Below are 14,327 nucleotides of genomic sequence, written 5' to 3'. Positions count from 1 at the left end.
CAAAATTTACCGCTTTGACATATAACATATATTTGAAGTCATATTTTAGTGCCGTAAAAATCAAATAATTCAAATGAATTAGAATTTATACCACACACATAAAAGGATTGGATTATCTAATGTTGACCTTTGATTCTTCGTGCGTAGTTGTGTTATTTTTAAAACGAAAGTACAATAGCAAATATGTGTTTTACGTCAGAATCAAGGAGTTACCAAAAATAAGCAATAACAATTTCCGTACGTAAGCTTATCGAAACTTACAAACTTACTCGACGTTAAAAACGTTTCCTCGATTTTTAATAGAAATGGTAATTAATTCTAAATAATGGCATTTCTTAATTTTATGTAATTAAGCGACAAGGCTATATAAAAATAGAGACAGAGTAAATATATTATTTATTATTATCACCAAGTTACATAACGATTATAAAATGTTTCCGACAGGCTGCAATAAGAAAATCTGCCATGAAAGAATTATTGGAATATGTAATAATAAAAAACGTTTATGACTAATTCAGCAACCATAAATATAAAAACACCCTCCTCTATGTATTCTGGGTCACAAAAAATGCAGTTAAAATGTATGCAGCCAGTGTGAATTATGGTCGTTAAAAAGTTGGATTAAGCTTAGATGTAAATTATAGTAAGCTAGTAATAATAAATACATCGTAATTGATTGTCTAACATGATATTATTGTGTGAATTATTATCATATTTATTACGTATTATTAGCGGTCTTCTTAGTTTCACGGAACTATGATAATTCGACTGATATGCCGGCGTTAATTGTAAAATTTACAACCTGTCGTATTTTTTAGCAAATACAAATTGTTTTAAACATAACGAATGTTGAATGCCATATTTATTAAAAAACATTTTTTATGTGGATAAAATTATATTTGTTTTTTGCTATTATTATCTAATTTGTAGGTATAATACGAGTTGGTGTAGGACAGAAAGCCTTACTACTGAATATTCAAATAAAATCACTTAAACACCTTTTTATTTATAAATAACTAACCTATCCAACCGGTTTTCCAAACATCTTTAATAAACAGAAAGTCGTTTTCAGTAAATCCATAAATTATATTAAAGTAATCGGCGGTATGTACTAATCGGAGGTAGGTATATACCCAGGAAATATTAATATGCAAAAATACTGGCTAGAAGGAAATGTGAGACTGATATACTATATATGTTAATTTTATTAATCCATTGTTTTAAAAATTGCTCGTAGATTTTTTATTTTTGTTACCTGTCGCGTATTACGCAATCGAATCCGTCAATTAAAGATTTATGGAACCTATTAATTAAGTTTTAACTTCTATATTTTTTTATAATTCCTTTGTTATGGCATGATATTTTTTTTAATAAAAGATACACATTCAATGCATTCGCTACGGTGGCACATGTCGGCGTCGTTTGTTAATTATTGTAGAAAGGCTCGGCATCGAAAACTACAAAGTTAAGTTCATTTATAATCATTGGATCTTCTATTGATACAGCGTACGAACACTGGTCTTTGTGTACCTCACATTCATTTAGTTTCCGCATAGGTCCAGATAATTGTAGCCTTTAATTAATTAAAGTATAATTTGACCTATATTTTTAATCAACGCTAATTAACGTGTGAAGATTTTGTTTCTTACATAAGTTCCGTAAGTATAATAAGCAAGTAAAAAGTTGTGTGATATTTATTGTTTTTTCTATTTTGATTTATTAACACCTATTACTTGCAACTAACAAATTCCATTATATTTTTGTAACGTATTTTCTTGTACGTTTTGATTCAATCAATTAAAAAGTCCAACCTTGTAACAAAGGGCGGAACCCAATTGAATTTTCCGGCAGTCGTAAGTCGTTAACACCAGTTAAAATTATATGAAACATTTTTGTGTTCATGGTATCTCTATATTATTTCTCTAGGCTTAATTTATTGTTTATGAAACTGAAGCTGAAGGCATTATACGAACTTTTAATAACTCAAGTCTTCTGAAACATTAAAATTAAAAGAACTGGGTATCAATAGAAATAAAAATTATCAGTGACACGGTTTTTCGATTTCAGTATATTTTACAATATACAATCGCATAGAGGTGTTTGTGTGTTTTGAAGTATTAAATTTTTGACAAAACTGGCTGTTTCAATACTGGTGCTGAATGAAAGATTTATATGGTTTTGTTTTTAATTCATAAATTATAAGGGAAGCTAAAACGATGTGAAGCAATATGATAAATGTAGTCCACGTTTAATATACATATATGTTATCTATCCTTTTATTTCACAATACATTTTAAATCAACGCGTTTCCGATGGAGATAATTAAATTAAATTTATCAATGTCATTTATACAACTACCAAATGATTAAAAAAAACGTTTAAGATATAAACCATATATTGAAACATAACAAATGCGACTCTCATGTTTTATTTAATTATTAAACTGATGTCGATAAATTGAATACATTTCGCTGTATACATACATATATCAGTTTGATGATACGGTTTAAATTAAATTAAGCTTTTTAATTAATAATACAAATACCTACACGTTATGAGATAAATATATCTCTATACATTTGAAGGGATTATAGCTGAAGGGACTACCACAGGTTCTTTATAGATGCTACGCGTATTTATGATCATGCCACAGAGTATAGTCTATTTGAAGAAAGATACAATACATAATGAAAATGATTAATAGTTGATACACTTTTGAAACTTTGGTAAAGAAAACCGACTTTTATTATATTAATTATTAATGACATTTGTGTATTTGAAACCAGTTCTACTTTATATTATTAAAATTTACTTCTAACAGCACCATACATTTCCCGATCCATCACAAACAATGTCATACTAGGATTAAAATATATTAATATTTTATCAGTTCACAATCATATTGGATTCTTTCCGGTATAATTATCAAATATATTCTAGAACAACTGCGTATATGTTAATAATGAGAAACATTAATATTATTACATTTTTTTAGTAATGATTCCTAAAACAATCATTGACTCAAGAAGTCGGTATATTTCCAGTGTAAGAAATTGTTACGTAAACGTATGTGGCGCTAATTAACACCTGACTTTGATAACTTGACCTTGTTATGGTTTCATGGTCACGGGGTGTATAACCTTAAGATTAAATTTAGAAGGGTGAATAAGTATTGTATCACATAAAAAACAATAATATGACTGCAGCCAAGTTCAATGCCGATACAAAGAAATAAGTTCTAGTGGCAAGAGAAACCGATGATTTATTTACATTAGGAGATGATTTCGTATTCATACACTTTCAGGTCGAACTAAATATGCAATTTTGACGTAGTTCGCTTAATGTTCGCTTTGCTTTTGGAAGCTTGCGAATCCGTCATTTTCTTAGAATAAAAAATAAAGGATTTTTAATTAATATTCTAAAAAGTTATACGTAATATATGTAGATATTATACGATATGATTATAGTTTATGGGACTACCACAGATTAATTATAGATGCTACGCGTATCTACCATGTCACAGAGTATAGAAAATTTGAAAATGTAACACATAATAAAATTTAGTGATAATAACTACACTTTTGAAACCTTGGGAAAGAAACCCGATGTTAATTTAATTATTATTAATGACATTTGTGTATTTGCAACCAATTCTACTTTAAATTATTAATAAGAATTGCCTTTTTACGGCTAATACATTTCCCGATCCATCACAAACACTGTCATACTATCCTAGGATTAAAAGATATTGATATTTTATCAGTTCACAATCATATTAGATTCTTTTCGCAAAAAATATCAAATATATTCTAGAACAACTGCGTATATGTTTTTATAGAGAATCATTAATTTTATTACATTTTCTTAATTAACAAGTCCTAAAACAATAATTGAGTCATGAAGTCGATATTTTCCAGTGTAAGAAAGCTCGTTACGTAAACGTATGTTGCGCTAATGAACACCTGACTTTGATAACTTGACCTTGTTATGATTTCATGGTCACGGGGTGTATAACCTCAAGTTTAAATTTAGAAGGGTGAATAAGTATTGAATCACATACAAAACAAAGATACTTATGACTTTGCAGCCATTTCAAAATTTCAAAGCGATACAAAGATAATCCATTGATTTATTAACTTTACATGATTTCGTATACTTACAATCAAAAACTTACAACATCTTTTTTTTTTAATGGAATCTCGCTGTTGGCCTTAGGGGGCCTTTTCAGGCTGCTTTGGCGAGCGTAGCTCGGCCTGAAATGGCGTTTTATCCCGCGGCCAGCGCAAGGGCGTCTCCTGTGAGACTCGAACCTAGGCTTGGGCCGTCGCGGAGTGGTCAATCGCCTGAAGGGCAGGACGGAAGCTCACTGGAGTGCGAAGTAGTAAAGGTCCTCGCCTTCCCCGGTAAAGGCGGTTTTTCACCCTAATCTGTTTTTGGCTATTTTTATTATTATTGGCCGTATTTGTTGTTTAGTTTAAGGAATTAAATAGTATGACACTATCTGGTCAATATATTCTTGTAACCCAACAGGGCACAACAACGTTTATGTGCAACAAATTTTTAAAACAAATGGTGACTTTCACCAGTATAATACTCGAAACAGAACTAATTTCAGTGTATGACCAACCAGGCTCCAGAAGATAAACCACTCCTTATATGGAAATTGTATTCGTTTTTACACTGAACTCAAAACTTAGCGATTAAAAGAGTGGTGGAGAGTTTCTTGCCAGGCCTTCCTGGCCGCACGTCCTTGACTTGTTACTAAATAACTTGCGAACTGTTAGTAAATGAAAAGTAAGAATTAAATTAACTTCTTTTCTGACTAAATCTGAATGAAGTTATTTTGAGTTTGAAGGACGCTGCGTAACTTTGAGGTCGTCGATGGCGCATTGGCGAATCCACGATGTCGTCAATTTTCAGTCTACGACATGCCGGTTTGATCACGATTATTTAAAAAAATACAGAAGTCCACTAAGTTTCCTTCGAATCTAAATCTTACCCTAAGACTACGACATACGCAGCTTGAAACACAGAAAATAGATATAGCATTACCTAATTAACCCGAATTTATATTTTCCAGATCGCAAAATTTAAAACAGTTATCATCTTTTGTTTATACGCGTCTAGACATCCGGCAGTGACCTAAATACAAGAGAAACAAGCACAAATATTATCATATCATTGAACTTGTCACATCAATTTAATTTCTATGGCTTATCGTAGGTCAAATGTGACTCGTATTTCTAAAGTCAAATCTAGTTTCATAATTTGTACTGAGAATGTATCGAAAGCAATTGATTGTAGTTCAATATCAGAGGCTTAAATCATTTTTTTTTCTAAGCCAATACATAACAAACATATATTGTACTTTTTCTTTGGGAATCAGGAATTATATTGGAAAAACACGTTTTGTATCAAGGTTTATAATAATTTACCAAAAATATTCAAAGAATTTTCTATTAGTGTTTTTATCAGCTTAATATATTAGTTTGATAATGTAATTATATATTTTAATAATCTGATGCCGTTGTTATAAAACAATATAAGAATTGACTATGATCATATGTTTAATGATGTATTTTAATAGGTAACTACTATGTACAATACTACCTTTGAATTTATGTAAGACAAATGCTAGCCATTCAGTGTAGCTATTTTAGTAGAGATTGTTCCACCATGATCTTAATATTCTCATAAATAAATTATTCTTATCATTAAAAAAATATATATTTTGTAGGTAGCAACAGAAGCCACATAGTGTATGTGAAAATTCGTTATGTCCAATTTAGATTTTCATTAAAATTATACAAAAACTATTGTTTTACTTTTCTAATTAAAAGTGATTTCTTTTAACAACATTCTACACTGTAAATAATTATAAATAATCAATGCAACCAAAGAAAAACATTTGAAACAATGATAATAATATGCATAGCAATGCAATAATTGCAAATTGTTCTAAATGGGAACGAAGCACATTGCATTGTTGTTACAAAACTCTATCAGTTCCACAGTTTATATATCTATAGTAGCACAGGCCAATAAAAAAAAGCGTCTTCAAATGTTCACCATTCATTGGCTCCATTGGGTCGGTAGTGGCAGTGATAGGAAGCGGTTAAAAATCTGCTGTTACCGTATCCAAGCTTTAGTATACACAGCAGCGATGACGATGGGAATGACGCAGGGAGGGTACAACGCTATTCACAACAAAAAAGGTCTCCTATTAAGTGTACCAATCAAGAATTCATAAGATAATATGCTCCATGAATAAATCAGAATGGTAATCATAACAGCACGGTTTAAGGGCAACACTGCCTTTCGGCCACTAGCCGCTTCAGTAAAGCAAGTCAGTAAAAGTAAGTACCTAAGAAAAGCGGCAGTGGAGATATAGATTATCTATGTGCGCAATTACTTTCAAGTATTTGCTGGTACGCGGGACGAAAAAATAAAGCATCGTGTGTGTTGATAGACCGGCGATTGTTTTTACAAAAAGATAATTTATGCAGAAATCTGGAGCAATTAAATATTCGTAGCGACACTTATATATATCAATGATGTCTAAAATAAATAAAACACGATATAATCCATTTCCTCATTCTTACGAGGTCATCTTAAAACCCCCTGATAACATTTAAATAACTTTCTGAGAAACTATATTAATTGCAACTGTTTGATCAGCTCTGTGAATCAGGGCTATTGTTGTGTGGATGAGCGGATATAACATATTGTGTGTTATATGTATGGAGATTTGATAAATATGGAATAAATAGAAGCACAACTGCGTATGATTCATCATTTGGATTAATCTAGAATTTTCTGGAAAAGTAAATGAATCAGAGACTGCCATGAGAGTTAGTAATATAGAATTTTATTTATTTATAAGTTATCTTACAGGTTCACATATCGATATTATAAAAGAAGAAAATTAGACAATATACAACGCAAAAACAGATTATGATAAACGATGAAAAAATGATAAACAAATTACATTAATAGATTCAAAAGAAAACTGAAATTAAATATTAAACAAATGACAATTTAGTATTTTGAAGGGAAAAGTAAATTGTACTATTGCTTAATAACGCCAAAGTATTGCCACTTTAATAAGGTGGAAATATTAACATCTTCATAATTTATGTTATAGTTAACTAAAACCTGAAACAATGGCGAATTACGTAGATAATTCGTGTTCGTACGAGGCTGTGCCTCAATTGTGAATATCTGAAGTGAATGCTTTCAGAAGATTTTGTCTAATTCAGAAATATATTGTGCAAATTATAATGCACTTTAGTAACAAAATACCAAAATGCACTTGAATGCTTCAAAAACCAACTTATTCACGAATAGTAGTAGAAGCTTCCCAATGCGTCGTAAGAGCGGTTCGATCCCTTGTCGATGTGTGATATCTCTGTATCTTTTACCGCATTTACCATGGAGAATTTACTGAGGAGTTTGGAAGGAGCATTGTTAATACCAGCAGCTGAGTTTCCCCATTGGACGTCAGAAGTCAAAGTCAAAAATCATTTAGTGTCATGTACACTTGTGAACGTCAAAAAAATAAATGCACATTAAATGCTACTAATTTTACATTTACCGCCAGTTCTCAAATCAGGGCAGAATACGAAATTTCTCCTGTATCACCTGGACGTCCGTTCCAAAACTGAGGATTATTTTTTTCAATGTAATAGTAGACAAACGGGTAGGAGGCTCACCTGATGTTAAGTAATACCGCCGCTCACATTTCCAGAAGGCTCGCATGTGTGTTGCCGGCCTTTTAAAAATGGGTACACTTTTATTATTATTTAAGGCACCAGCTACCCACTAAAGTGTTTCCGAACCATTTCGACATAGGGCCTTTAAAAAAGTCGTTGTATATTCTATGTTGTATGAGAAATGTGTTTGTGTGAGGTTCTTTTCATGTATTAAACAAAATCTAAAACTCGTGCTAATCAAACACGCGTTGTACAATTATAAAATTATAAACAAGGAAATAATAACTTGAAATTAAGTAGTCTTGATTTTTTTCAATAATAGTGACATCATCTAACAAAACTCAGTATTAATTGAGTACAAAACTCGATACAATCATCATTACAAAAACTATAATAATTACTTTGCGTGATGTGGGTTTATATTGTAAACCTACTAAGTATTATTTTCATTAGAATTTACGAAGTAATTGGATTCTTAGAGGTAAAAATGATCTTAACAACACTTATACACGTTTTAAAATGTTCCTTTAATAGTAAAATAAACAGTAGCACACGAGATCTTGTAAAATCACAAAACACTTAAACAAAAGACGTCATTTAAATATCAATTTACAAGTTTCAAATACTGGTCCTTATAAAATTCATACATACTCCATTTATTAGTAAAATAATGTATTTATATCGTACATACGTACGTTAAGCGTATACGCTTTAACGTTATACGCTTTAAGTGACTGTGGTAGTGAAAGATCGATAGGTTTTGTTATGAATTTTTAATCATTTGACTGACTAACGTTATTAATATATTAAAAATTAACAGTGTTTCCAATTTTCTTAACCTACATCGTAATAATATTATTATTTACATATATTTGGTTTATATATAAAACAAAACAAGTACTACGCAATAATAATCGCCATTGCAATATGTATTTCTGAATTTTAAATTGTGGTGATATTGTAAATGGTATCGTCTATGTGACATCAGACTTTGGTTGGTTAAACATAGTTTATGGTGCAAAAGGCTTAAACGGAAATGATTGAACGTTGAACAATAAAACTAATGCACCAAGTTGGATAAAAGTGTTTCTTCGTAACTTGTTAATAACCCTTTTCGGTCTGGGAATCAGATTTTAAACCATATATGTTTTTCATACAAACATTTAAAGCAGATTTTAACGTTTTAATACATAGTCAATGTAATGGTACCTATGATAAGAACCAATGAACTTTTTTCTACTAATTATTGTTTCCCCGTGAGTAGAACTCAGGACCTGCTAAGCAAGTAGGATCTAGGAAGGAACAAATTTAACGACATCTAATATTATTTACACTTCGTTACCATAATATACAAAATCATACATAAAGAAACAAAAAAGCAGGTTACATAAGTTATTAGACAACGGGCGATCTTATCGCTAACAAGCGATTTCTTCCAGGCAACCCTAATAGGGAACAGTAAAAACAAAGAAACACCTACAGAGGTTAAAGTACAAGAAGTGCATAATTAATTAACAAAAAAAAACTCAAAATAACGTGTTAAATTCTAAAGAAAATATATAAATAATAATATGTATAAATAAAAGTATAAAAGCTAATCCTAACTTTAATTGAGTCACAATTAATAAATTTTACGAGTAAAAGCAGGAAATTGGATTGCCATTGGAAGATAAAACTTTTTAGAAACCAGTATAAATATTTATAAATAAACAATGATATTAAAATTTGCTTCGTTTGTTTGTATACAAAGGACCAGTTCTCTTTGTTTTATTATCTGCATCGTGTCTCGGCGGGGAATACTGTTTGCTTTTGTGCGGTTTTATCTTATTTCAATGTTATTTTCGTACCATCATATCGCTTATATATTTATTTATTCACAAAAATACATACCCTACTTTCACAGTAAATATATAGTACTAAATACATAAGATACATATATCGCGACTTTGAGCTTACTCTGCGAAAATATAAAAGTTGGCATAGAGCCGGGAGACAGCTGCAACATTCTGTAGACGCAACGTCTTTGTTAACAGAGATCTCTGCAAGACACTCGATCTGGCCCTTGGTATCTCAAACAACCTCGGCCTTCGCCTAGGTAAACTAAGTTCTTGAAGAACACTTGGGCTGCACACCCTAAGGTTTTAAGTAGTAGGCCAACTGTAAGTTCCGTCTTGTTTCTAATTATTACTTCTAAGACAAATGTTGGGTACATTAAGGTATAGTAGGTACGATATATTATATATTATGGTTATGTATAAAATTATAACTTATATGTTAAATAAGTTAATAAGTCTATTTAATGTCTGTCGCTGTCCACGAGTGTTGTAAGGCATTTATTTGGATTGATCGGCGTGCAAAATGAATATTGAATATTAGTTAAAGTTTGATCGAAATGTGTAGTAGGTACTAAACCGAAAACTAAGGTACAGTTTAGTTTAAGTATTATAGTTACTCCAATGGATTTCGGTTCAAATTCCATTGGTCTATCTGAAGACAGAAAATATCTGCGCTGGGAACAGTGAGCAAATGAACTCTCATAATCTTATTTATTTATTTCTTTTTTTTCCTATTTTTACAGTTACTTAATACTAATACAATAGAAAACTAAACTAAAAACATAATATAAACATAACAAGTAAAAACTTAAAATCTAAACCATTTTATAACGAATAATTATAAATAAGGCAATTCTTGTGAATTCAGCCAGTGTGCAAATAAAAACATCTGTCTCACAAGCAATATGGGGTGCAATGCTTATATATAGGTACAGATATTATAGTAATTAAATCGCGTACAATGATTTAAATAAGCAAATTGTAATGAATTATCGTACCGTGAATGTGTAATGAGGATCCGGAAGTGTTTGAAAGTAGGCCGTCGATCAAGGTAGACTAGTTTTTAGGGTTGTTATTAGGGTCATGTATTGTACAAGTGCAGTTAGCAAATCGTGTTATTTACCCAACCGGAAAGACATGTACTTTCATTGGATTTCTATCTACGCGGTATTGTGTATAGTTCATTGGAAAGTTAAATAGATCAATAAGTGGCGCTACAAACTTTTTAGGTCTGGGCTTCAGATTTCTGTATCTGTTTCATGATTATTTGTCAATCTAATGGGCAAGTAGATGATCAGCCTCCTGTGTCTGAAACGCCGTCGACTTTTTGAGTCTAAGGTAAGTCGGTTTCCTTACGATATTTTCCTTCACCGTTCGAGCGAATGTTAAATGCGTTAAATAAATATAAAGTCAATTGGTAAGCAGCCGAGGTAGAACCAACGACTTCAGGGATGAGAGTCGTATGACTCAACAACTCCATCTAAGGGTCGAGGCTTAAGACTCCGTATAGTACACGAGTATACTTGTGAGTTGTGAGAATTCAAATTATTCCCTTTACATTTCCTTGGGTGCATACAGCACTGCAGATTCTAGCGGAGGGTAGTAATGAGTCGTTATGGGGTCAATATAATCTTCCTATACTTAAAAGGAACAAGGAAGAGGTTAACAATATCATGCATGGTAATTCGAAAAGCGAATTGGCTCGGAATTACTTCAGTGGGTAGCTGGTTCCACATAGCGGTGGTGCGCGGAAAAAATTATATATATAATCGAGAAAATAACTTTACAACAATTCCAGTATCAGTTCCATCCTTTAAACATTTAGGACTATAACATATTTCAATATGCAATAATTTCATAATAATTCGTAACTTTTCCGACACAAAAGGTTATTAACCTTTGTTGTATAATTTAACAAGGTGAAATATATAAATTACAGGTTAAACAATCCATAATATTCATTATTAAAATATATAAACCTCTTAAGTCTTAACTTATTCAATTTATTAAGATTTTAGCTCATAGTAAGTTTAGTCTAAACTTATTTCCAAAACACAAATATAATAATAACCTTCCTACATAGTAATAATAATAAAAAAATGTATAAATGGAATATACAAATACATACCTTCAATGCTGGCAGCTTTTACTCACTTATTGCGATACTTAATCGCTGAGCGAGGAAAGCACAAGTAGTGAGGTCACCGGTAGGTACCAGGCGCCAACTTGAATATTTAATAAGCACCGGTGCACTTGAACCCTACGGCCCAAGAGTCTCTACTCCAAAGGGAAAAAAATAAAGTTGGAGGAAATTTTTTTACGTTTATTATTTTCCGCCTTGAAAGAGTTGCACCCCAATAGAAAGAAAAGTCCTTTGGTGGACCCGTGATTTAAAACCACAAGTCAGATCTACGCATTATTAAATGTGTTTATAATTATACCGATTATATAACAAGTTTAAATGTTTAGTATAAATAAATGTACCGCATTGTATAAATTATAGTGGTTTTTGTCTTTGTTTTGAATATATCGTTATCTTAATTTGATTAAATTACATCATTTGTGAGTAATTTTAATTCGTACTTTATTTTTATTGCACCTTTATGAATTGGAAAAAATAAAATATATTTATAAAACTTACGAAAACTCTGTAGAGGCTAATGACTATGGACGCGAGTCAATGGACTTTAAATTTGACACATTTTTACACACGGGAGTGATATTTACGCTGACCTTCTGAAACGTAATTGTAAGAGGGTTCAAGTCCGAGCTAAGTCGAGTCACGGTGAGGGTTTATATAACCGTTTTGTATACAATGATTACATACAAAGTAAGTTTGATCTGTGGCTCGCGTTTGATTACACGACTTTCCTTAGCCTGGACTTCGACCGTTTTACACTATCTTATTATCATACTTTGTTCATGTTAACACTCGATTCTGTATCCCACTCTTGAGCGAATTAAACATATATAGATTCTTAGAGATCAATTCCCCTATGCAGGCAGTTATATAATAATAAATGTTAGCAATATATAAACAATAATTAGGATTTGTTGCGGTCCGAATGAGTTGTAAAATTTACATATGTTTTCAGGCTCATCACGACAAGTTGTGAAAGGCGTAAATGGAAGGTTTATGTCCGGACAACTGGTTGCGATCATGGGCCCATCTGGTGCTGGCAAAAGTTCACTGTTGAATGCTATATCCGGTTACAGGTAAATGATTTTTGTTTATTGCCGACGAGGATCATGAAGGAGCGAGATGTCTAAGATTTATGAGACGGCGTTCGGCTGAGAATTTAGTTGTTGTATATATAAGATTGAGGCGTTTATATAAATAGGAACCAAAAGTTAGACGAAACATAATTTAAAGTTTCCAGTGCACTTTATTGATCTTGTTTGGTCCAGAATTTATCTGATGATTATATGAAAATGTTTTCAAAGTTTTGTACATAACTCGATAAAATCGACCGTCATTGCAAGTTATATTTGTTGTTATATAGTTAAACCAAATCTATAGACGAGCCGAAGCAACGTTATACTAGCAAATCTTTTCGAACAATATCAAATTTATTCGAATAATAATACTTGCTAATAGTAAATTAACTTTTAAGGTCAAATGGTGTCACAGGCGAGCTATTAGTGAACGGCGAAGCACGCGATAACCAATCGTTCCAAAGATCTTCGTGTTATATCACACAAGAAGACTTGCTTCAGCCTTTATTAACTGTGCGAGAGGCGATGGACGTCGCGGCCAGCTTGAAATTGCCAAAAGGAAGCAAAGCCCCCTCAGAAGAGATATTACAAGAGTTAGGCCTGTTGGAACACCAGCACACTAAGACCGATCAATTATCGGGTGGACAAAAGAAGAGGTAGGTATTTGCAAAACAAGTTTTTTTAATGTAATAGGAAGCAAACGGACAGGAGGCGCGCCTGATGTAAGTGATACCGAACGCCGCCCATATTGTACTAAACACAAAATACTGCTCTCCAAGATTATCTAAACGACTTATTTATTATTGTCGTCCCACAAGCCCGTTTTTTATCGTCAGCCCGCCAAAAACTTTGACTAACCATATACTAAAAGTATAGGATTAAAAAATTCTGATAGTAATATTTGGAAGTTCTTTAATAATTTGGGATACGCTTGACATATAAAAAATAGAGTGATAAATTACATAAAGATCACAATGTCAAATGTAAAGACTAAGAAGTACATAAACCAATATTTTGATAGCTATATTTGAAATGTTTAATCAGGCTATCAATCGCCCTGGAGATGGTGAACAATCCTCCTGTATTCTTCCTTGATGAGCCGACGAGTGGTCTGGACAATGTCACGACTGTGCAGTGTGTCAAACTACTAAAGCAGCTCGCGAGACAAGGGAGAACTGTGGTCTGCACCATCCACCAGCCTGCCGCTTCGCTTTTCGAGTTGTTTGATCAGGTATTATAAAAACTTTCATTCAACGCATTAAATTGTGACTTTAAATTTCAAAGTAACCAGTTTTGACATTTCGCATGCTTTAACTTGTCAGTAATTTGTCGAATGTGTTATCTGTCATTCAATAATAGTTTCGCATGATCGAACTCATTATACGCATTGAATATATGCAAGGCTTGGCCAAGGTGGAGTATTATGCTTGCATTTTAGGTTTGTATAAATTTTTCTTCGAAGTACATAATAAGCATAAATTATTTACACTTATTAAAAACGGTGCTAAAAGCGAAATGTGTTTCTTGAATTTATTATTTCTTATCGATATATCCTTTATTAACT

The 14,327-nt window shown here is 32.0% G+C and overlaps 1 protein-coding gene across 1 annotated transcript in view; it reads left to right on the top strand.

The window, feature by feature from the left end:
- Positions 1-14,327, top strand: part of LOC123709257 (ATP-binding cassette subfamily G member 4) — a 45,617-nt gene that overhangs the window by 19,023 nt on the left and 12,267 nt on the right. Inside the window, exons 3-5 of the mRNA XM_045660419.1 lie at positions 12,643-12,763; positions 13,162-13,419; positions 13,808-13,994. Of these exons, the coding sequence (XP_045516375.1) occupies positions 12,643-12,763; positions 13,162-13,419; positions 13,808-13,994 (566 nt within the window). The remainder of the gene's footprint in view (positions 1-12,642; positions 12,764-13,161; positions 13,420-13,807; positions 13,995-14,327) is intronic.

The sequence above is a fragment of the Pieris brassicae genome, chromosome 5 (genome assembly GCF_905147105.1).
Source record: "Pieris brassicae chromosome 5, ilPieBrab1.1, whole genome shotgun sequence".
Lineage (NCBI taxonomy): Eukaryota > Metazoa > Arthropoda > Insecta > Lepidoptera > Pieridae > Pieris > Pieris brassicae.
Note: the sequence above shows the minus strand (reverse complement) of the source record. Positions and strands in the feature narration are given on the sequence as shown.